The sequence below is a fragment of the Plasmodium yoelii genome, assembly GCF_900002385.2.
Source record: "Plasmodium yoelii strain 17X genome assembly, chromosome: 11".
In the NCBI taxonomy this organism is placed as follows: domain Eukaryota; phylum Apicomplexa; class Aconoidasida; order Haemosporida; family Plasmodiidae; genus Plasmodium; species Plasmodium yoelii.
Genome location: NC_036183.2, coordinates 1,234,681 through 1,261,473, shown reverse-complemented (window position 1 = coordinate 1,261,473; position 26,793 = coordinate 1,234,681). Strand labels below are relative to the sequence as shown.

The window sequence follows — 26,793 nt, the reverse complement described above, 5'->3', positions numbered from 1 at the left end:
TTTGTTTTTTATTTTAAAAAAAATAATAATAAAAACATTGACAAGGTAGAGTATTTAAAACATAATGTTACCCAACATTTTATGAAAAGTGTTTAATTTACTTATTCATATGTTGCAGTAAAAAATATATAAATTTGACAAAATAAAAAAAATTTACATAGATATGTGAATATGGGTGTATAAATATTATACGAAACATAGCATCAAAAACACATCACGATAATATTTTCATACTAAAAAAATAATGGCAATTATCATTGCATTAGTTCATTCTTCCTAGACACGTGCTTGATCCACATAAACAAATTAGTTTTTCTCCTTCGGATTCGACACCAAACTGTGGAAGAAAAAAAATTAATTATTAAGTTGTAAAAATAAATAAATAAATAAACAAATAACTGTCACGAATATTTCACAGTTTTGTAATTCTTACTTGGTAGTCATATGTTATTTCCTCATGTGGTAAAATATCTTTTTTTGCAAAGATAACAATGTGTTTTAAATTTTGATCACAGCTAACTATTTTACAAAAACAATTAGGCTAAAAAAAGGAAGGATAAATGAATAAAAATTAATATATCAAATAATATTAGTAGAATGTTTGCACACAAATAAGTATTTTCATAATTTTTACCTCGCAGCTGTGGTTAATAAATCGACTAACATTCCCCCATTTTGTCGCATCGATAATTATATTCTCATTAAGTCTAAACATATAGCAACTACTTTCGATTTTTTCGTAATATTTTTCCCTTTTGTCACTTATTATATTTCTTATATATTCACCAATATATTCTATAACAGGCTATAAATTTTAAAAAAATATAAAGAAATTCAATAAAATTATTTATTAAAAAAATAAAGGTCATTAAATATATGCCCATATATATATGCATCAATCAATACAAAAAAATATATAAAATATTTTACCTCTCCTTCATTAATGAATTCACGTGTATATAATCCATACCCATGTATGCTACTTTTCTTTACATACAATCTTGAGTTTGATGATATGTTCATTAAATATCTGTAAGACATCGCACTGTTTATGTTATATTTGTATTTTGTTATTTTTCTTGTATTTTTTTCCTAAAATAAGTAAAAAAATTAAGGTAAAACAAATAAAAGAGTGAACATATTTAGCATAAACATTGGATGCTTAATGAGCATTGAGTTGGTGAAATAATAAATGCATAAAAGCGTATCACACGGATGTATGTTATATACATCAAACATGTTCACGCATATGTATATACAATTTTTTTTTAAGAATTATAATTTTACCATTTCTTTTTCGCTGTCCTTAAAAATTGACGTTTCGAGATTGGAATATTTGCATAGAATATTATCATTATATTTGACTTCCCTCTTGCAATTTTTTATTTTTTTTTTTATCTCATCACTAAAAAAAGGTATAAAAATAAAAATAAATTATGTAAAGTAAACATATATAAATACTATATTATGACTATTCATACAAAATATGTACCACAAGTATCACACTTTCTGTTTTTGTTTTTTATGCTAACCGTTCGCACTCTCGTTTGGCATGTGTATTAATTTTACTACTTAAATTAGCCCATATAAATTTAAACAACTTATATTTAATATGATATATAACGCATGGTAATGTTAATCCAAAGAAACTGTGTGCATCAAGTGATTTGTTGTGTTCAGCAGATTTAAAAAAAAATTTAGCCATATATTCATATAATTTTGAATATTTCTTTGTAAACTTTTTGTATTGCTCTGTAATATATATTTCGTTTTGATAATTAAAGTAGGAAAGAAATTGTTTATATAATTCGTTAATATTATGGCTTTCAGCTAAAACAAATTTTTGTGCATCGGCTTCACTAAAATAATTTATATTTATTAACGGGAATAAAATAATTGAAAAGAATATATTATTATTTTTGAGAGTAATTGAAAATATGTAAGTAGCTCGTAGTTGTAAACATATTTTTTCTAATACATTATTTTTTAAACACAAATTATTAATATTAGCATTCTTATATATGTGAAATAAAACTGATGATGGTAAATTAAAAAATATTCTCATATTTAAAAATCCACATGGATATATCATTTCTTCTCCTTCGTATTTTACTACTTCTCCAATGTTTAATATATTATGACAGCCGATTTTAATAACATTACATTTTGAGTGATTGAAAGGTAAATTATTATTATTATTAGTAGCAGTATTATATTTATAATTTAAAAAATATTTATCGTTTATTTGTTTAATATATATATCATTATTATTTGTAACCAAGTTTAAAAAACACTCTTTCTTTAGCATCATATTGGCAATACTAGCATTACTACTGGTATTACTCCATTTTCGATCGTTTATATATTCTTGTGGTTTTCCTCTTTTTTTAAAAATATTTAATTTTTCTTTTCCTACAAGGTTTTTATTTTTTCCCTCATCTATTTCTTCAACAATTTTATTAATGTGCACATTTTCTCTATTCCTGATAAAATTACTACTAACTTGTTGCAATTTGGTTATGTTGACTTTTTTTTTTTCTTTCATATCTGTTAAATTTTTAAAATAAATATTTATACTTTTTTTTTTATATTTCATATTTTCTTCAATATTATTATCTATATCATTTATATATTGGCTTGACTCTTCTGTTTCGCTACTACAATTAATATTAGTATCTGATGTATTATCATCTGATTCATTATCATATTCAACATATTTTATACAATAATTTTGAGGGGAATTCATTTCGTTCATTTTATTATATTCATTGGTAGAAGAATTGGCCATATCATTTTCATTCCATTTTTTTTTACAGGCAAATGAACTCATTTTTATTTGATTAGTGGTAAGCACATCTGACAGGCATATATTTAATGTTTGTTCATTTTCTACTAAATATTTAACAAAAGAATTTTCGTTTTTTTTTGAAAAAAAATAGTTTTCATTTTTTAATGTTGTAAAATTTCCTATATAGAAAAAATTTTTAAGTATAAAATATGACTTTAAAATATTGCTCACATTTTTATTATCAATAATTTTTTGTATATCAACAATTGTATTATTAATTGGTTCTTCGTTTCGTTTTATCTTTTTCGTAATTTTTGTCTCGTGTCGCTCATTTGGTATATCATTATTATTGTTACTAATATTTTTTGTGTTTTCTTGAATAATAAGATTATACTTATCATCAATATATTTTTCATCATTTTTTTTGTTTACATATTTATTTATAACATTTTCTAATTCTTTCATTTTTTTTTCTATTTTACTCTTTTTATTTAAAATTTCTTGCAACACCGTCAACGGTTTTGATTTATATCGAATTTTTATGCTTTCATTTATGTTGTGTAAAATTGTATCCATAACATAGTATGATCCATTTTCGAAGTAAAACTCAAGAAAAGAATTAAAATATTGTTTTAGCATTTCGAGAAACTTTGTGCTAGTAGCTCTTTTATCATTGGTATATGATATAAGTTTTTTATTTTCCATATCATTTTCTGATTTTACACATGTAATCGAATTTTCTTGAAGCATCTCCTTTTTTCCAAGGGTATTTTCTAAGTTTGGGATATGATTCAAATTATTAATTTCAACATGTTTAGATGGCGTGTTATCAGCTATTATTTGATTTTGTTCATAAGTCATTTGGTCATTCACACAATTTGAAGGTGTACAATATGAGACATTTTCCTTTTTTAAATAAAATGATTCATAAACAGATTTATCATTCCAACAATGATTACACCATATTTTTTTTGTTTTGAATATTATATGAATTGGGAAAATATCATTATAATTATTTTCAAATATATAATTTTCTTCCTCTTTTTTATGTGGCAAATTATTTAGATTGCAGAAAATTGTATCATTATTAAATTTAATCAAATTGAATAATTTTTTATAATTAAAAAATATATTATCATTGCAATTTTTAATAATAGTTGAATAAAAAGCGCAATTTAAATGAAATTTTACACTACAATTTTCATTACTACAATAAATGCTAGCATTTTTATAACCACATAAAAAGCAAGTTGAATTAACAGAATCGTATATTATTTCTTTAATATCATCTTCATCTACTTCTATTATATTTTGATAATTATTAAAAGAGTGTTTATTTTCAATATATTCTAAACGTTCCATTAATTTTATATTTTTAATTCGCTTCTTAATATTTGTTTCAAGGTTTTCTTCAGCATTTTGCTCACGTTGTGATGCATTATTTGTTTCGATTGTTGAATTAGTGTCGCCACAATTCATTAAATTGAAACGAGTATCATGAGAAAGCTTTTCGTTCTTAATAAAAGATGGATTTTCATTATTTACTAATACATTTGTGTTTTTATTATTTTTATTCACATTTGAATTTTCTGCATCATTTTTGCAATTATCAACATAATTTGATGTTGATTTCTTTTTTGTTTTTTTATTGCTTGTTAAGTTTTTCGAATTATTTTTATCTTTCATTTGCTCCCTTTTAGAGTTTTTTTTATTATTACCAGTATTAGAAGTAGTATTAATAACCTTGTTAGTATTATTAGTAGTTGTATCATTCATATTATTTTTTACATCTGCTAAATTTTTGTTATATTCATATACACCGTCTTTATTGTAATTATAATATTGTGTACAATTTAAACTCCATTTTAAGCATTCAGTATGCATATAAATATCGTAAAATGGAATAAGCTGTCCCTTATAAATATAATTTCCGTAATTACAAAAAAAACATATTTTATTATCAAATTTTTTATTATTTTTTTCTTTATTATTATTTATAATACTATTGTTTGTGCCATTTTTCATTTTTCTATCCTTTAAAATATTTACACCTTCTTTAATATACTTATTTAGCATAAATTTTACATATAAATTTATTTTATTTTTCATTATTGATTTTATTTTTTCATAATAATTTTGAATTAATTTTTCACATTCTTCATCATATTTTGTTACCATTTGAACAATTTTGTTATTTTTCTCATTATAGTCATTAGTAATATTATTCTCTCTCTCTATTTTTACTACATTATGTATATTATTACTATTGTTTACTTCCTCAATCGATTTATAAGAACATATCGAAACGCAATTTTCTTCTCCAATCTGATCCTTTTTGTCTTTATTCATATTTTCGGCAATCTTATTAAAACTGTTTGGTAATTTAGTAATAATCTTATAATTAAAATTGTACACTAAATTGTAAAAACTATCAGAATTGTCTCCTTTTAAAAGAGATGCTTTAAAATGCTTACTTCCTTTTCCTGATTTTTTTTTTTTTGTCTGAATGATTTCACTCTTTTTATGCCTTTTATTTGTTCTTTTGATATTTAGTAGATTTTCAATATTTCTGAATAAAAATTGCTTGCAGTAACATGCACGAACATAATATAAGTATAAAATATAAATCGAATAATTAACAACTTGCTCAAATTTATTATTTGATTTTGTATAATATAAGAATATCACTCTTTTCGGCAAAGTATATAAATAATCGGAATGCTTATTTTGTCCAGTTTTAGTGTAGCCAACTTCATTGTAAATATGATTATAAAATTGTTGTAACACATATTCCATAATGCTAACAAAAGAAGATGTAGATATGGCAGAAAATATTTTTTTTAAATATGTATTTTTTTTTCTTTTTAAGAACATGGATTTTTTTAGCTTTTCTTGAAAAAACAAATAAAACTCATCATATACAAAATAGGTATAAGAAAAATGCAGCAAACTAAGCAACTTTATATTTTTTCCTTTTAATATTTTATCTAATAAATTAAAAATATTTTTTAAAAATATTTTCTTTTCATATATATGTTCATAACATATATTAATTATAAAATACACTAATTCGTGTAGCATATTTCTTAATTTACTGTTACGATTGTTACTAATGCTATTAATACAATTATTGGGGGTATATATTTTATTATTTTTTTTTTCTTTGTCATTCATAATTATAAATTTGTTATTATTTCCAGAATGCTTCATATATTTAAAAATGTATTTATATTTTCGGCTACACATATTGCAAATAAATAATAGGTTTGAACTAGTCTCCTCATTTGGAATTTTTAAACATTCATTAATTTTATATTCATATAAAATACAGCATATTGAGCATTTATATACCTCTGTTTTATTCTTTTCAATATCATTTATAATTGTATGGCTTGTTTTATTTGATTTGAAATAATTCATATTGTAGTATATATTGTTAAAAGATGATATTTTGGCTGACCAATAAGTCTTTTCCTTATCCCATTCTAATGTATTGCTATTATGTACAGTGAAATAATTATTATTGCTGTTACTAAGATTTGTATTTTTGCTAAGGTTATTACTAATGTAACTATTTTGATTTTGACAAGGCTGTTTATTGCTATCCTTTCTACAAGAATTAACACATTTATTTTCATTCACATTTTCGATATATTTGTCTTTTTCTTCATTATTGCATATTACCACAACATCATTATTCATTTGTTCATAAATAGTTTTTACATTGCTATTTTTTGATTTGTTATTAATATTATCAATAAATAATAACTCAACATCTTTTTTGTCATCGTCATCATCATATTTCTTCATCATGTTATTTGAATTCTCCTCATACATATTTCTAGAATTTTGTTCAAAGGAATTTTTATTATTCTTGAAAATTACGATATTATTATTTTCGCTCTCAACTCTATTTATCTGATTTGAATTGTTATTATTATTAATGTTAGTATCACACTCAATGACGTTTTCCATGATAGCAATATCTTTGCATTCTGTTTTTACACTGTTCTTATCATTGTCATTAGATATAATATTATTTGGGGGGATGTTATAATTCAATTTAAATGTTTCAATTCGTTCTACAGTTACATCTTTCTTAACATTACATATATTAGTAATTTCATCAGAATCAGGCATATTTTTTTCAAAATTTTGCATTTCATCGTTGAATACATCAAAAGATAATTCACTTTTATATAATAATATACAATCGTGGCATAAATAAGAATTAGGACTAACTCTCTTAAATTTTGACTTTAATATAAATGAATTTTTTTTTAAAAATTTGTTTAATTTATTAATTTTTATTTTTTTAACAGGAAAAGATGAATGAATTTTATGATATGGAGAATATCCAGATTCGCCAATATCTGAGCAAAGATAGAAATCATTATTTTCAGATAAATTGTAATTATCATTATTTTTATTATTTTTTTCCAATTTGGATTTTTTATCAACAGATTTTGAATTAGATTTACTTCTTTTTGTTAAATGCAATGTACTATCATTATTATGAGTATCATTGGCATTATAAGAATTTTCAACATTTTTGGTATTGTTATTCATACATTTACCATCTATTTGATGTGTAGATAAATCATCTACATTTCCATTAGGCATATTTTTATTACTATTTCTTTCTTTTTTTATTTTAATACGTGTTCCTTTTGATTTGTTTGTTTTATTTTTTTTTGATTGTATTTCTTCACCTTCTTCATTGGTACCATTAGTTTTTCCCTTTTCCTCATCTTTTCCTTTTTTGGTTTCTTTCTTTTTTTTCTCTCGTACAGTTCGTTCTCCTTTTTTCCTCTTTTCTTTTTTTGCCTGTTTATCTTCGATTCCATCTTTACATAGTTCATTCCCGCGTTCTTCATTTAATTCATTTTTTCCTGTAATTTCCTTTTGTTTTTTTGTTTCTTCATTTTTATCATTGATTTCATTATCTACATTCTTCGATCCATTTTTTTCTTCCACAATTTCTTTTCCTTTTTCAGATTTTTTTTTATCTTTTTTTATATTTAAATCATCTGTTATATGGACGCATTCAGGTATAATTGATATGTGTTTCTCTCTTTCATTTATATTTGTGTTAATTGGTGTAATTATATTTTCTATAGATATCTCATCATTGCTATTCATATTTTTGGCATTATTACTTTGTTTTTTGAGGTTTTTCCTTTCTGATTTTTGATTTAAATTATTATTGACAATATCATTTTGATAGTTTGTAACTACTTCATTCGAATGTTCAGAATTTACGTTTTCCTCGTGTTTAATTTCTATTATGTTACAATTGTTGTTTAATGTTCCTATATTAGTATTTATAAAGTTTTCATTTATTTTATCACTATTTATATTGTCAACTAACTTAATAGTACCCTCTGCTTTATTACTATTACATATTATGTCACAATCATTATTAGTATTGTTACTGTAACAAATGTAATTATTATTACTAATAGTTTTGATATTTTGCGTTTCATGCCTCAAATTTTGATTCACATTTTTTACATTTGATTTATTTTCAACATGTAATGAAGTTAAGTCAAAAAATGTGCATGTATTGATAGTATTCAACTTGTTGAAGTTAATATCTGTTTTTTCCTTAATACTTAAAACGCTATCAGATGGATTTTTTCGATAGTTATACATATCATTCTCTATAAAATCATTGTTGTTTTTATTAATATTTATATTTTGTTTAACAAGAGTATTGACGTTATTATATTTATAATTTGAATCATTACTACAAGTTTTGTTTAATTTTGGAAAATTTAATGTGTTTCCACTGAGGGATGAGGATTTTACATTTTTATTGCTACTTGAAATTTTATCAAAATCAGCTATACTAGCTTTTAAAAGGCTTTTTACTTGATCATGCTCTTTTTTATTTGGTCCATTATTAGAAAAATTATAAGCAACATTGGTGATGAAATTATTATTATACATATAGCCATTTTTGTTTTCTTTATTGTTTATATCATATATAGATGATGAATTTAAAGATACACTTTTTTGAAAGGTAAAATTATCATAACTTTTAACATCTTGGAGTTTATTATAACTATTATATGGACTATCAATAAATATTAAAGGTGGATTATTATTTTGAATAAAAATTTCATTGGGCCCGATTTCTTTGTTCTTGATTTTATAATACAAATCGTTGGTTACCTCATTTATAAAATTATTATTAATATCTGAATTTGTTTTGAATTTATTGAACATATTAATACTGCTAATAGTTTTACAATTTAAAGAACCATAATTGTTACTATTGCGTCTAATGTTGTTGGAAAGATTATTATTTGATGAGTTATAAAAAAAGTAGCTATTTTTATGCGAGTCTAAATTGCTGCTGAGAGAACTATGCCTATATATTTTGTTATTTATTGCTGATTCATTTAATATACAATTTATTTTGCTATTAAAATGACTAGAACTTTTAACTTCCATGACATTACTAATAGTATCATTAGTAGCTATATTTGTAACTTTATTTGTAATCATATTATTCAACATATGTACATTATTAAAATTATTTAAATAATTTGCATGTGTGCTCATATCATTATATTTGTTCAAATTTTTTATTTCGTTTACGTTGTTTATTTTATTCATATTCACTATATGGTTTTGATTAATAACTGTATTGTCTTCCTTAATTTCATTTATATCTTTATTCATATTTTTACTAATGACATTGGAAGAGTTGTATAAATTATTAACATTATTTGAGCTCACGATTTGCTTATTATCTCCTATATTATTTATCATATTTATATTTTGTAAAATACTATTGGTATTGTTGAAATTACCTGTTTCATTAATCCAATTTCTGTTTATACCTTTATATGAATTATCTATGTTTTGGTTATTTTCTCCATCAAAATCATTCATATTATTTATGTTATTACCACTATTAATAGTTATCATATTGTTTAAATTTTTATTAATAAACATTTTCATATTATTCGAATTATTCATATTAGAAACATTACCTACCCAATTAATATTTTTTTGTTTTAAAATATATTCAGGATGTTCATAATTGAATCCATTTATTTTTGTACACATTTTATCAAAACTATTTGCTTTTTTAACAGTATTGGTATTTAATACATTCGATTCAATAGAAAATGAGTTATTTTTATAGTACATTTCATGCATTTTTCCATCATTTTTTGGACCATTTAAAATATAGGGAGTATTTATGTTGCATACATTTGGGCTTATATAGGATAGTAACATAGCATTTTTATTATTAACAGCATTTTTCATATCCACAGGAATAACACTATCTTTATCATTTATGCTATATACCTGATTATTAAAATTATTTATCCCTTCGACATTTTGTTCAATACCAAATCTGTTAATATTGCTCATATTTTGAGTATTATTTGCATGATTGTCGTTATTATTGCCAACATTATAATTATTACCATTTGAACCGTTTGCAATTAAATGAACTAAATTTTGATTAAATGTGTCATTATATATTGGCAATGAATATCTGTGATTTTTCGTGATATTTATATTATTATATTTGTTAAAATTATTGCTATATAAACTACCAAAACGCATAATATCATTGTTGCTAGTATTGTCATGTATGTTATTACTAACATAATTTGAAATTCCCATTCCCATAAAACTTTGGTTAAATGTTTTTTCGATACTTTCATCATTTGAGAAAATATATGAAATTAATGATTTAATTTTAAAAATATTTTCATTAACATTAATTTTGTCTTGAGCAGTAGAAATAAAATTGGTATCGAATATGCTTATATTTTTTTTCTTATTATTTATATGATCATCCACTTTTTCATTTGTTATAATATTATTTGAATGCATTAATAAATTATATTCATTCAATTTATTATTGAGATAGACAATTAAGCCATTTAAAATTTCACAAAGAGCAAAGTTTAGCTTAAATTCAGTTACATTAAATAAATGTGATAAATCCTTTATCACGATATTTTTATTATTATCAATAAGTTCATATATTTTATTTAAAACTCGTTTGTTAAATCTTCTATCATTTATAGTAACAACTGCATCATGTTCAACATTGTTTAAACAAATTTTATATGAATCGTGCAATACTTCATTAGAAGGAATAACGTAACTATATATACCACGTGGTTGTATATTATTTTTTTCAAAATTAAAATTATTTATACGATCTGTAGATATATAGTTTTTTCTTAAAGCAAGATCCACAATATTTATACCATTAAATTGTTCATAACCTTTTTTAATAATGATGTTATTATCACTATTGCTTGCGTTACGCATACTATTAACAATGTTGGGATTTCCAATGCTATCACCATAAATGTTATTTATATTACAATGTGTGTTATTATTATAATATATACTATTTATATAACTTGGATTATTCATGTATGCATACATATTATTATTACTTCCTCTACCATATATATTGCCAGCAGCAGCATGTGAATTTACATTATGTTCTTGTGTATTTTTAAAAATCATATTACTTGTATTATTAATATTTTTTAAAGTATGAGGGTGATAAAAATTATTATTTATTACTGTATCATTATTTTTCAAATTATATTTCGATATACTTTCATCTTTTATAAAATATATAAGACTATTATTATCTGCAGATGTTGAATTATCGCAATATTTAACTGGGCTAAGATCACTATTAACATTTTTATAATTTATTTCATTATTTCCATGGTAATTATTAACTACTTTTTTATTAGACCCTTTTCTATTATATTTTTTTGTATAGCTTCTATAATTTTTTTTATGAATCATTGAATTTATATTATTGAGATCTTTGTCCATGCGATAAAAACAATGATTGTGTGATGATTTACCACAACAAAAACATTTTATTACTTTCGATGTTTGTTCATGTATGTTTAATATATTTACCATGCCTTTTTTTAAAGTATCAGATTTTTCTTTTTCAGCTTTTTTGCTTATACTATTATTGATTTCGTCTCCCATTGACTTTTCTGTATCCAATATTTCACAACTTTTATTATTCATATTGTTTGTATATAAATTATCATGAATATAAATATTTTTATCACAATTATTCTCGAAATTATTACTAGTGGCATTATTTTTTTTATTGTTTTTGTTAACATTAATAGGAATTAAATTATGGTCTGTTTCATTCTTTTCAATTTTATCTGCAAAATTGTGCTTATCAGATATGCAAACAACATCTGTGAGAGGTGTATTTTCACATGCACTTGAATTTACAAAAGAATGATCTGCATACTTTACAATAGACGCATTATTATCATCGTAATTATTTACATTTACTAGGCTAATGCTTGCATCTGTATCAGCATGCTCTAAATTGTTTTCATTTTTTATCATAATATTTTTTTTATTATCGTTACAATTTTGGGTATTATTACTACTATTTTTTTTAATTTTTGTTGAAAACATTTCTATCTGTAAATTATATAAATGATTGTATACTCCCTTTTCAAATTGCTTTAAATTATGTGAATTTTTATCTCTTGTATTTGAATAAAAGCTTCTTTTAATTTCGTCATCAAATCCATCGCCACATCCATCACACTTAATGCAATTGTAGCATTTGAAATTTCTACTTACAACATTAAAAATATTATTTATATCTTTTTTATGTTCAAAATAGGAATTTAATTTAAATAAAAATGGTTGTGATACATTTGCACATGAATAATGAATTGAGCAACCACATGATGAACAATATAAAAGTGGATATTTATATTCAATACATCCACATATAAAGCAATATTCTTTTAATATGTCATTTTTCAGAAATTGTATTTTTTCAACTTTTTTCTTTATATTTGGGATTTTTTTTTTAAGAAAATTATCACCTTGACAATCAATATGTTTAATAGTGCTATTCTGCTCGTCATTTGTATTCGCATAATTTTTACTTCTTTCGAATTTATTATCACAATTTTTTATTATTTCATATTTACAAACAGAAGATATAATACTATCTATCGATATTTCTTTAATTGTACCAAATAAATTATCATTTTTATCTCTCTCCTCATATTCCTTTCCAGAATAAGTTGTATCATTAATATATGCCATATCACGTTTTGATTTTTTATAACTTTGGTAAATGCTTGCATTCAATGGATATACAATTTTATCATGCCCATCGGTATCAAAGCTATCAAAAAATATAATTTGAATGCATTTTAAAAATTTTAAAGTGTCATTTATAGGGCTTAATATTCTTTTCTTTTCTTTTGTAACATGATTAATTTTTATTTTTTCCTTCATAATATCAATCATAAAAATATCAGAATCTAGGAATAGTTTATTTTTATCAGGATTATATAAAATATTATCGTTTGACATTTTCTTTTTATTTGTATCTACATCTATCACTTCTTCGTTAAATGCAATTTTTTCACTATTTTGTGAACTATCATTTAATGCAGTTTTCGTAACTAAATCCTCAATAATAGATGCAGATCTATTTAGATTGTCGTTATTATTACTCATTTCGCCTGTTACATTTTCTAATTTTGGTTTATCTGTAAGTGTGGCCTCTGAACATAAATTTTCACGATTGTCAGTTTTCATTATCTTACAAGATTTTTTCAAAAAATGAATCTTTAATATTTTACAAGTGTCAAAATCGTCATATTTATTGTATGATGTATTAAAGTAAATTTTACTATTAGTATTAATATTAATTATGCTATATTGTATTGTATCGTTTTTATCTGAAATAAACATTTCCTTGTTTGATTGGAAAAAAATGGAATTTTTTTTTAAATTAAAAAGTTCATGTAAATCATAATGCATAATATCTTTTTCAATATTTTCACGTTTTCTTTTTTTGTAAGGATTATCATTTATATTATTTTTATTAGTGTTATTATTAATATAAGAAGCATCATCTTTGCTTTCCAATTTATCAAATTGTGATGTTTCAAATTTGGAAATAATATTTCTTTCTATTTGTATATTATCTTTATTTGTTTCATAAACATTATTACATGTTTGAAAGTTATTCATAAGCATATTATTTTCAGAATAGTGAGAATTATCATTAATGTTTCTATAGTTGTATTTATCAGTTCCATTTTGTTTTTCAAACTTATTATAATTATTTTCTAAATTTTTTATATCATGACCCTCTTGAAAAAATCGTATTCGATCACCACTATTTTTTGTGTTATCTCTAGATTTCTCTATACCTAAATTATCATTACTGTTAATAGTTGTACTGCCATAGTACCCTATATCATTATAATTTTCTTGATGAATATGTGCATCTTTATTCATATCCACTAAATTTATAGTTTCCTTACTAAGGCTATATTCGCTATTTTTTTTATCCTTATAAGTACAATCCGAAATAGCAGCATTGTTGTGAGGGCCCATATTCTCATTATATTTCGAAAGCATATAATCCATATTAAAATTGTAAGAATTACTATTATTATTTAATTTACTATTTTCTATCGAAAAATTATTGTCAATATTAGTATTAGTTACATTATTTGATGATTCATTATTAGTGACATCATCAGCTATAATTTTTTTATATTTTTCAAGACAGTCATCAATATATTTATTCAGTTCTTCATTAGACATATTAAACATATTTTTAATTATAGCTTTTCCTTTTTTTTCAAAATTACATGCATTCTTATATATAGGTGTATTAGGCATATGAACAGTTTTAGCATTGTGTACTATAAGGATAAAATCATATAAAAAGTCAGATATTGTGTTATATTTTTTCCCCCATAATTTTTCTTTCATAATATATAAATTCATTGGTATTTTGACAATTCTCCAATATATATAAAAATTGATTGGTACATGAAAAGTGAAATTTTTATATTTATCTAATAGAAAAAATAAATACAATATTCGCTCAATTTTATCAATAAATGATCCTGATCTGCATGTAGGACATTTATAATTAATGTGTTTTATTGCTAATGTTTCTATATTTCTATCTTCATCTTTATCACAACTTAAATGAATCCAAAATTTACAAACATCGCATTCTACCCATTTATTACTATCATCAACTTTATATTTTTCATTACATATAATACAAAAATTTTTCTTTTCGTATTCTTTATAACAATTTATACAACAATCTAAATGTAATTCCCATTCATTATAATTTATAAAACATAAATTTGAATAATCACATTTGCTACATTTTAAACAATCATCACATTTCCAATTAAATAAATAAATATCTGGGACATTGGGAAAACAGCATGACCCATGAGCTACCATATTACAAGATTTACAAATAACATAATTAGCTACATTTGGTGTCTGTTTATAATTATATATACTTTCACAACAGTATATACATCGATAGCACTCTTTACATATATATTTTTTATAATGCATATCATTATATTTGACTGACGGAATATAATTTAAATATTTTCGAGATTTTTTTGTTTTTGATTTTTCTAAATTATTATTGTTTTCGGCATCAGAATATTCATCATCTAAATTTCCATCATTTAAATCATCACTTTTTGTTTGACTACTTTCATTATCCCCGCTATTATTATTATTACTGTTACTATTACTTCTGAGAATCTTGTTATTCTCCCGTGTTTTACTAGTTATATTTTTTTTTAATTTGGTTCCAATTTCATTTGATAAATCATTTATGCAATTATAGGATGTATTTCTACTACTCTGAAGCGAGCTACTATTAGTATTACTTTTACTACTAGCATATTCCATTTTGGCTTTTCCATTTTTATTATCACTAATACTGTTGTTACTACCTTTAGCTGATTTCGTACCCTCTTTTTTATTAGGACTTTTCGTTCTCTTATTTTTTTTTGTACTTTTTTTATCTTTTTTAAGACTATTTTTATAAATATATTTTTTATATTCTTTCATTAAAACATTTTTATCATAACTTTTTGCAATCATAACTTCATCTCCTAAGCATTCTGCATGAAATGTTTTAGAACACATAAAACATTTTACACCCCAATGCACATTTATAGTATTCGTTTCATCAATTTCTTTTTTTTCTGCTTCACTACTTAAATCATATATAGTAGTGGGTAAAGTGCTAGTGTAATGATCATGCCCTTTAATGAAAAGGATATTATTTTTACATAAAAAACATTTAGTAAGCTTATTTAAAATGCTAAGATCATGTACTTCTTTCTTTTTATCTAGTATATCAAATCTGTGGAATTCTTTTAAGGATATTAATACTTTTATATTATAAAAATGTGGCGAATACCACCCTTTAACATCTGAAAAAATAAAATCAGGTTTTTTCTTCTCAACTTCGTCTTGCATTTTAATATTATACTTTGGAGATTTATTCTCACTATTATATTTTTCTAGAATATCTGTTTTATTTCCATTTGCATTCAAACATCCTTGAGGGTCACCACCATTTATATCAATCATGTTTATATTGTTTAAATTACTTTCCGTATTATAATCATTGTGATTTATATCCTTGATGATAGTATTATAAGAAAAAGATGATGTTCTAGAATAATTTCTTGTATTACTTACATCTCTGTTTATACTTTTGGGAGAATCAACTGATAAATTAAATTTTATATTTTCTATATGGTGTATAAAGAATTGTTTATATTTTGGAGAATAATATTTTATAATACCGGTTTTTAAAGTACTTTTTTTTTTGTTATCTGTTTTTAATTCAAAACTAACACGATAACCTATGTACCTAAAACCTCTCTCTTCATCTTTTAATTCAATGTATTTATTCGATAAATCATTTTCGGGTTTGTTTACCACATTTTTTTTTAAACGATCGTATTTATTTTCAAACATGTTAAAATTGCCATCTTCTGTTTCGTATAATATATTATAATTTTCAAAGACTTCTTCAATTATGCAGTTAAAAAATTTAGGGCGCTTAAATAATACCTCTTCACCGTCAATATTTAAATTTTCTAAAAACAATGTTTTTTCTACTTTTTTAAATAATTTTAATTTTTTTTTCATATTATTGTTAGAAGTATCTAAATAAAATTTTGTTGTGTCTTCGGATCCTTTTACCATACTAATTATATCACTAATCTTGGTAATATTAAAATAATATTTTCTTTTACTATTATATATAACACCCGTGTATTTATGTTCTTCATCTTCTTTATTTGCATTTTTATTATATCTTGCTTTGGAATTATTTGTTTTTTTACATGTTTTATTTCTACCAATATTTTTGTTTATTTCATTTGGATTCTTTTTAATTTTAGAATCTCTATTATTATTTTTTGTATTCTTGGCGTTCGCTTTTTTGCTATTTTTATCATTGTTATTGAACTGATTTTTTGTGTTACTAACTTTTTCATTTTTTACTTTACTATTTGCGTTTCTTCCTTTTTTATTTATCATATTTGCACATTTTTCATTTTTACAAGATTGATTTTTTTTTCCCTTTTCATTATCATCAGAATCATAATTAAGGGTATTATTATTACTATTGCTGGAGATAGAAGATTTAGGGGTGTCCTTTTCATGATGCTTCATCTCTTTGGATTTGTTAATACTAATATTGTTATTTTTATCTTTTGAGGCTTTTGTTGCATTTAAATTGATACAAGTCTTATTTTCCTTTTGCTCATTTTCATCACTATTACAATTGGTGTTATTAATATTATTATCTTCTGTATCAGTGCCACTTTTACTCAAAATAGTTTCTTCAGTATCTTTTTTTTCTTTTTCTGATTTAACGACTTTTGAATTATTGTTTTCATTTTCTATGTTTTTTTTATTTGAATTTTTATCAGCTATTTCTGCATCTGAAAATATGATGTCTTCTATATTTTTTTTTTTTTTAAAGTATTTTAGTGAAAAAAATTTTAAAAATTTAACACCATACAGATTTCCATTATTTCTTATATAAAATGGATCACTATATATTCTTACATTTTTATCAAACAATGTAGCATCTTGTATAGCTACGACTTGTAAAATATTTCTCTCTAACTTTTCATTATTTAATATTAAAATACGAAAATAAGATTCTTTTATAATTTTATAAGTTAAAAAATATATTTTTTTTTTATTTGTTACTATTTTACCAATCCTTAAAAATATATCATTGTAGTATTTTTCATATATGTGCTGATTATATTTTATAAATGATTTCCCTGTTATTCTCAATTCTTTATTCCCCTCTTCTGTTTGTATATCATTTTTTACCTTATTGTTAATATTATCATTTTTTAAATCGCCATCTTTATCATTTATTTCATTCTCTTTATTTTCTTCACTAAGCTTTCTTTTCATTTTTATTTCATCATTTACTAAATTGTTAGATGCATTATCAATATTTTCTTTTGATACATTAGAATTATTCATTTTATTTGACTTATTATTTTTTTTTGTTTTTTCAGATTTATTCGATTTGTAACCAGCCCCTCTTGTTAGGCTCTTCGTCTCCTTAAAACCTTCTTTCTTAATCCCACATCGATTCGTTTTCAAAGTTTTATTTTTTTTTCCATTCTTACAATTGTTCCTTATAAAGCAGTTAAACATACTAAGCATGTTTTCTTTATGATAAAAATATAGCCTTTGCCTTTTTTGAATATTTCTTAACGTTAAATTATAATTTTCACATTGTAAATATTTATGTATCTTCCCCAATTTAGTAGCAGTATAATATAACGTTTTAACATTTTTATTAATATTATTTAATCTACAATTTTTATATTTATTAAAAAACAATCCATAACATATTGACGTTTTTTTTAGTGATTGTTTATTTTTAGTTTTGTATTGATTTTCTCGAAAATGCTCATTGTAATATAATATATTGTATATTTTTTTTTTTTTTTTTTTTTTTTTTAACAAAGAAATTATACAAGTGTCAGAATAAAAATTTCTTTCACAATTTATATCATATTCAAAAGCATTCCCTTTCGTTTTATTATCATTAAAATTAAAAAAATTATTGTCATTTTTATCGAAATTATCAATGGGTACATTTTGCAATTGGTTGTTCCCCACAAATTTATTGCAATTTCCACTTTGTAAAGAATGAAGACTATATAAACTATTTGTTTTTAAGTTATTCATATATGGTTTGCACTTTTTTTTTAATAAACTTTTATAAAAAATGCTTCTTTTCTTTTTTTTTAAATTGGTATAATCATCTGAATAACTATCTATGGGTTTTCTCCTTTTTTTCTTTCTTTTTTTTTTTCCTCCATTCTCTGTTTCATTTACATTTTGAGAAAGGCTATTATCATTTTTTACAAAACATACAGCTAAAGTGCTATTATTTTTTGTATTATCGTATAATGTAGACTTTATACTTTTATTTGTAATATTGTTAATTTCCTTATCATCATTTACATCATTTTTGTTATTCAAATTTAAAAAATTACTTTTATGCATTTTCATATTATCATATGTCTTGTGGTTACTATTTTGATTGCCTTCAAGAGTATGCACATTTTCACTATTTATTAATTCGGATGGCGTACCATTATTTTTTAAGTTATTTATTGGTTTGCGTATAATGCTTCCTTTATTGTCTTTTATATCATCATTATTATATTTTTTTTTTATATTCTCATTATTATTACTGAAACTACGTTCTTCTTGTGTTTCATTGTTGTAAGGATTTTCATTATATTCTTCCACGTTTTTCATTCCTTCCTTTTTTATATTTTCATTCATACTATTTTTTATTATATTTTTTCATATATTCTATTTCGCACCTTGTTATCAGTCTTCCCCTTGAACGTTCTTTTTTCTTCTTCTTCTTATGTATTTATTTGTAATTTCTTAATAGCATCTTGAATGTTAATTTAAAAAAATCGGATTTAAATATATATAAATATATATATATATAATATGTATATTATGTGGCAAATAAAACATAGAGATACATATTATATATGTATATGATGTATATTTTAGTACCCTTTTATAAACTGGTTATTCTTAAACATTTAAGGTTTATAAAATAAAAAAAAATAGTATCATAAAATAAGAATTATTTCAGGTTACTTAAAACAAAAAATTCATTAAAAAAAAATCATTATTATACACTTTTAATATATCATTTAAAAAATCAAACAAATATATTAAAAAAAAAAAATCAAATTGCATAAGGGAATATTTTAAGAAAATTATACATTTGCATATATGTATAAATGAGTAATTAAAAAAAAGAGGATAATAAAACTTTCAATATTTTCAATTATTTCTTCGAAAAAATTATACCAAATTCAAGAATTGCTTTTCACTTTTTTTTTTTTTTGAGTGTTAAAAAGTGACCGAATAATTATATACATATATGATAATGCAAAAAATATATATAGTATGCTTACATATAATATATATTTAGCATCAGTATGCAACTTAAAAATATCTAATGGCTTGTAAATATTTTACACTTTATTAAATTGTAAAATTGTTTCTTTAATATAAAAAAAATGAAAAAGAACAGCATAGCATGAATAGTGCTTCATTAGATAAAAGGTATAAAATTAAGAATAATTATTTCTTAAAATTTCATATAGACAATATATATAAATAATACCACTAAACACGTATAGTTCTTAATCTATAAAAATATTAATATCATAATAAAAAAAATATATTAAATTATAATATAATTTATTGACGATTTTGTTATATATATACATATATATATATAAATATATTATATAAATATATATAAATTTATAGGTACACAAACTTTAAAATTTACAACTTATAAGCGAAAAGGCGTCGAAAAAAAAATATATCTTATACTCTTAAAGACAACGTTTTGGTTAATTTTTATTTTATAAATTATACTTTGTATCCAAAGTATCGTGATATAAAATATTCCATCTCACTAATTTATATATATACAGTTTTATGCTTATTTTTTTTAGTTTTAATGGTATAACACATGCAAACTTTTCATAATTTGTGGGTAGAAATTATTTTCGAAACGTAATATTAAAAAATTATAATGTGTATGTTCTTATATAATTTATAAATAAATATATATATGCATTTAAGTCGAATTTATAATAAACCCCAATATATAAAAATAAATTTTGTTGTATTATATCCATGTATTTAAAAAATTATTAATGTTTTAATAAATATTTTATATAAAGAACAGTTTAATTCCATTTTAAAAATTGAATAATGCTTATTTAATACATAACAAATTTACATTACTTAAATGTATTTTTATTTATAGAATTTTCCTAAAATTTTTGTTCATGTTATTTTTGAAATATTCATTACATATATAGAACTAAAAAAATATATATTCAGGTAATTATGAATTTGAAAAAAAATAATAAGTGTATTAATGTACCTCCTTATTAAAGAATACATTAATTAATTATAAAAAAAACCTTATCAACAATAAGATAAAATATTAAACAAAACATTTAAAGCAATAAACGTATTTTGTGTACAAATGGTTGAAAAAAATACGATTTTCATCGTTTCGAATAAATTGTAAAATTATTTTTTCGTCTTTTTATTTTTTTTAATTTTATATTAGATATAATGTTATCTAAATTATCATCTATACTATTTTTACATTTAATATATTTTTGTTCACACATATCTACAATAATGTTCTTAATTCGTGTATCTTATTTCCATCTTATGTGCTTCCCCAACAAGTATTTTTTGTTTGCATCACTTATTCGATTTTCAATTATGTCAAAGGTATTTATTATGCATATATAAACATCACATATATTTATGCTTTCGTTTGTTTATCTATAATTTTATGTACTATATGCGCATATTACGCGAATTCACAATTTGAGGTAGCTATATTTTTTTTCTTAAAATTTTTTCGTTTTTTTATTTTTGGGTAAAATTGGATTTGGATTATTAAAACTTCCTTTTTTTTGAAATAAATAAAATCCTTCATGAATTTTGGATTTCCGTTTTTTTGTGAAATTTTTAATTTTTTCGTTATTATTAGAAAAAATTGAGTTAATATTATCAGGCTTATCTGTGTGTTTTTGAACAACAGTAAAACCATCGTTATCCACTAAATTTGTTTTTTTTGGATGCTTATTATCTTTATTTAAATTTAAAATGTCTTTAATAATTGCTTTCCTTCCTATATTTAAATTATAATGATCATCATAATATTTTTTTAAATAATATGTATATTTTTTACTTTCCATATTTATAAAATATGGAACATAAGTGTTACTTGTAAAACAATTATTTAAATCAACAGTATATCTTAAAATAGTTTCAATTGCATTTTCTTCTATATATTTTATATATATACAATAAGCAAAATTTTGGAAATTTTTTGATAAATGCTCTTTTTCTAAAACATTAAAAGATTTAATAGTTCCAAAATTAGAAAAAAACTTTTTTATATCGTTGTGGTTAAATATATTATCAAGGACCCCTACACATAACGTTTCATTATGCATCATGTCTTCATCATTATCATTTTTACAGCTAAATATAAACAACTAAAAAAAATAAGAATATATATGCATATATGTCTATTTGTGTTATAATGAATATCACATTTATTATATACTTTATCGTATAAACAAATATTATAAGAAAATATAATTATGAGCGTCTTACATTTAATGTCAAAAGGGGGTTATCCTTTACAGGTATGCTCAGCATTCGAAAGTTTTTTAAAATATTCTCCATTTTTTATATAAAATTTAAATATATATATATATATATAATAAATGTTAAAACATTAAAAAAATAGAATACATAACCCATATATATATAATATATACATTTATTCCTATACATTAATATTAAGTAAAAAAGGGGACTGTATTAAAAAAACAGGTAAATTTGTTCTTTTTATCTTTTTTCTAATCCGATGTGATGGGTATTAACACAGCTTCTAAAACACAAGTTTCATTTTTAAACAAATACTTAAAACAATAAAAAAAATAATATAATTTAAATAAAATGAAATTAATCCAAAACAATACAAATCAAACAGTATATAATAAATATTTAGAACAATTATGTATTTGGAATATATACAATAAACCATATAATATTTGTAAACTTAAACTAAAAATCTATAAATTATTGTTTTGTTCATTTTTTATGTTATTTAATATGGTGCTTCAAAATACTTAAATTTATAGATATATTTTTTCCTCATAAGAGAGTAAAATACGTAAATAATAAAGTTATAACTTCCTAAAAAATATATATAAATAATTTGACATATGATAAAAGTATGGCAATTTTCTTTTATATGTATATTTATTAAAATTAATTTACTCCATTCTCACTGTATTTTTATTCTGGGGTATAATCATTTTTTATAAACGTATATATACCATCCATATATTTATATATTAATCAAATTATAAAAATATTTTGATTTCCATAGTGTTTCGTTATTATAACCATATTATATTTATGGAAATTTTTTATATTTTCATATTTTGTTGTGCTCATCGTTGTTTTAATTCTTCTATATTTTATATATTTGTAAAAAAATTATTTTATTATTACATATTTTTTATTGAGGAATTATATAGTTATTAATTAAAACTTGTGACATATTTTTTGTAATAGGGTTACGATGGAAATATAATTTTCCATCCCACAGCGTTGTATATTTTTCACTATTTATATAAGTGTTTCTACTATTTCATCATATTAATCACTTTTTATTCATTTTTTCGATTCTCTATATATTTCTTATTATATTTATCGCCGTCCAAAATATCAAAGATATTTCACTCCTTATATATATACATGTTAAAATAAAAACTGTATATATACAAAGTAAAAATGGATATATATATATCCTACTAAGATTTACTTTTTAATTTGATTTAATATATAAGTAATATATGCAGATGCTTGCATATTAACTTGACGAGTTTTTAAAAGATATTTGATTTCCATTAGTTTATCCAATAGGTTTTTCTTGCTAGTGGTATTAATTATTGCTTCTATTTTTTAATAGAATGGTTAATAATATAGATATATTAGATTATTGTCATTCTACAAATGATGTGGTTCCAAATATAGTGAATTATAAAAAAAACAATGACAGTTATAATTATTTGGAGAAACATGATGATGTAAATGCCGGAATAAGTAAAAATAATATGGGAGCTAATTCCAATTATAACGGAGTTTTTGTGTTTAATAATAAAATAGGAGATGAAACAAAACAAATAGACACCAATATGGAAAACACAACTCCATATATAAATATAAATAGTTTAGAAAACACATCAAAAATAGATTTAATTGACGAAAGTAGTAAGAATTATAATATGGGGAACAATTGGTATCACCAAAATAAGTATAATAATAAGATGCATAATAGTAAAAACAGTAAAAATAGTAAAAACAGTAAAAGCAGTAAAAACAGTAAGCATAGTCACAATAAGCATATTTCAATAGATCATATAAAAGATGACGATCAAGAAATAAATGAAAAGGAGAAAAACAAAATATATGAAGAAAACCAAACAAATAAAAAAAAAACATGGAAGAAGAGAACATTTAGTCCATTTACACCTGGTGGCGTAAGATCAAGTACAGTTTTATTTTTATGTACAGCTATTGGTGTGGGTCTTTTATCAATTCCATACGTTTTTTCAGAACTTGGGATAATTTTGAGTATTATACTTATATTATTAAACTCACTAGAATCCTACATAACTACAAATATTTTGTGCATGTCATCACTCGAACATAATATATTTGTATATGGAAATTTATTAGAAAAAATTGGAAATAAATATTACAAAACACTTATTGATTTTGGTTTAACATTTTCATTTTTATCAGGCTATGTATTAGTGTTAATACTAGTGAATGATTATTTAAGTAATATTTTATATGCCTTTAATTTCCCCAGCTTTATTTCTAATCGTATATTTATAACGATAGTTATATGCTTATTAGTGCTCCCATTAACATTTAGAGAGCATATAGGTTCTATTAATTGTTTTTTAATTTTTTCATTATTTTCTATAACATTAACTGTATTAACAGTTGGGTATCAAAGCAAATATTATATGAGTTTATTACCAGAAAAAAATATTTCATTATTTAAAATAAATAAGCATTTTTTTAAATGTTTTAATATATTGTTATTTTCATTTTCACAACAATCAAATGCTTGCTTTATAACTGGGCAATTTAATCAACCAACACAAAGAAGAATAACAAAATCGGAATCAAGAAGTATATTAATACAAGTTATTTTTTATACATTATTTGGTTTATTAGGATATTTATCCTTTTTAAATACAACCAAAGATAACATTATATTAAATTATGAAGAAACAAATATGTCGATACTTTTATGCAAATTTTTTTTATGTATATCCTTTTTTTTTTCAATTCCATTAAATTTTATTGCGACCTATCCTAGTATGATATCTTTATATACATCAATCCGTAATAACATCCAAAAATTATATTCTGTTGTATTCACAAGAAATGAATATTTACCATCTTTGTCAAATATTTTACGCTATGACACCGAAAACCCATTTGGTGAATATATCCAAGATGAAAATACAGAAAACTCAAGCGCATCTGAATCTCAAGGAGATGATATGTTTCAAAGAAAATGCGCAGCAATTTTCGTTACTTGCTTATGTGCTTTTGTAGAATTTAACGTTAGGAAATTATCAAATTTTATAGGTATCTTTGGTGGATTTACTTCATCCATCATATCATGGTAAGCGAATATTACCAATACATGTATACTCATATATTTATACATCTATACATATACATATACGTTATATGTTGTTTTTTTCTTTTTAGTATCTTACCCAATTTGATATATTATAAAAATATGCATACTTTTAAGAACAAAACAGAGAGGTATGCAACCTTAGCCCTACTATGTTTTTTTTCGGTAATGGGGTTGATTTCATCTATAGTTACCGCATTTCTTATAATACGTTAGTGAAAGACCAAAGTGTGTTTTTTACTTTATACCTTCATTTCATATATATAATTGCATAATATTGATTTAGTTTGTATATATATGCATTCATTGGATTTTAATGTTATAATTTTAAACGATTTGCATATTTAATTACATTTAGTTGAATTATAGTTGTGTTTATATAAAAATTAAATAAATAACTATTTCAATTTATTATCTAAATATGCTAATATATGCGCACAAGGTGTGAATAAACAAATTTTCCAAAGGAACAAATGTGAATAATAAAAATGAAATAAAATTCTTAAACGAAAATACGAGAAAATATAAACGATCAAATTAAATAACAGAAGATAATAAAATAGGGTAATAATGATACATATTATACAATAACAATATATATAAAGACTTGTTGCAAAAATAAAAGGAGAAATAACTAAGGAAATAAAATATAATATAAGAAACAATACTATATGCAATACATAAGGCGAATTAAAACATAAAAAATGTTCACTGCATTATATTTTACCATATATTTATATAAGGAAAATATTTTTTATCTTAAATAAATAACGTAAAAAACAAAAGCAGAAAATGAAAAATAATAAATAAATGAAACTAAATATAATAAAATAAAATAAAATAACATATAATGAAATTTTGAATTAGTAAAAATGTATTATTAAAAATTGTACAAAATTTTGGAAAATATAAATAAGAGATTATTATTTTTTACAAGCTCGGCTTATAAACTTCACATATATAAATAAAAAGAACGTTGGAATTGCAGTAGGCGGCCATAAAATAAATTATGAGCATTAGCATATTTATTAAAAAAAAAATTATAGAAAAATAATGATAAATAATTTTTCATTATTTTCCACAATTCTTGCTATGGGTATAATCTTAAAAATTTCTTATCTGCATTTAGATACTCCTAAAAAGTTTAATTAACATATTTTTTATGATGTATATAGAAATATTTAATATGATCATTTTCTTTTTGTTATTTATAGGATTCTTGTTCACATTAATAGTATAACAAATTTGTTCAATTGTATTTCTGTATATATTTATATGA

At 22.2% G+C, this 26,793-nt stretch overlaps 3 protein-coding genes across 3 annotated transcripts; 1 reads left to right on the top strand and 2 right to left on the bottom strand.

Moving 5' to 3' along the window:
- Positions 1-262: 262 nt before the first annotated feature.
- PY17X_1130000 (SET domain protein, putative) lies at positions 263-19,486 on the bottom strand (the record flags this gene model as incomplete). Its single annotated transcript, XM_022956546.1, has 6 exons — positions 263-337; positions 434-541; positions 635-805; positions 931-1,092; positions 1,288-1,405; positions 1,533-19,486. 6 exons carry the CDS (start codon positions 19,484-19,486, stop codon positions 263-265), a joined length of 18,588 nt encoding a protein of 6,195 aa, XP_022812433.1.
- Positions 19,487-21,615: 2,129 nt separating this feature from the next.
- Positions 21,616-22,462, bottom strand: PY17X_1129900 (RNA-binding protein, putative; the record flags this gene model as incomplete). The annotated part of the gene is made up of 2 exons (XM_022956545.1): positions 21,616-22,269; positions 22,391-22,462. 2 exons carry the CDS (start codon positions 22,460-22,462, stop codon positions 21,616-21,618), a joined length of 726 nt encoding a protein of 241 aa, XP_022812432.1.
- A 1,298-nt stretch (positions 22,463-23,760) lies between these two features.
- PY17X_1129800 (transmembrane amino acid transporter protein) lies at positions 23,761-25,730 on the top strand (the record flags this gene model as incomplete). Its single annotated transcript, XM_719329.2, has 2 exons — positions 23,761-25,496; positions 25,586-25,730. The coding sequence occupies 2 exons, from the start codon at positions 23,761-23,763 to the stop codon at positions 25,728-25,730; spliced, it is 1,881 nt and encodes a 626-aa protein (XP_724422.2).
- Between the last annotated feature and the right edge of the window lie 1,063 nt (positions 25,731-26,793).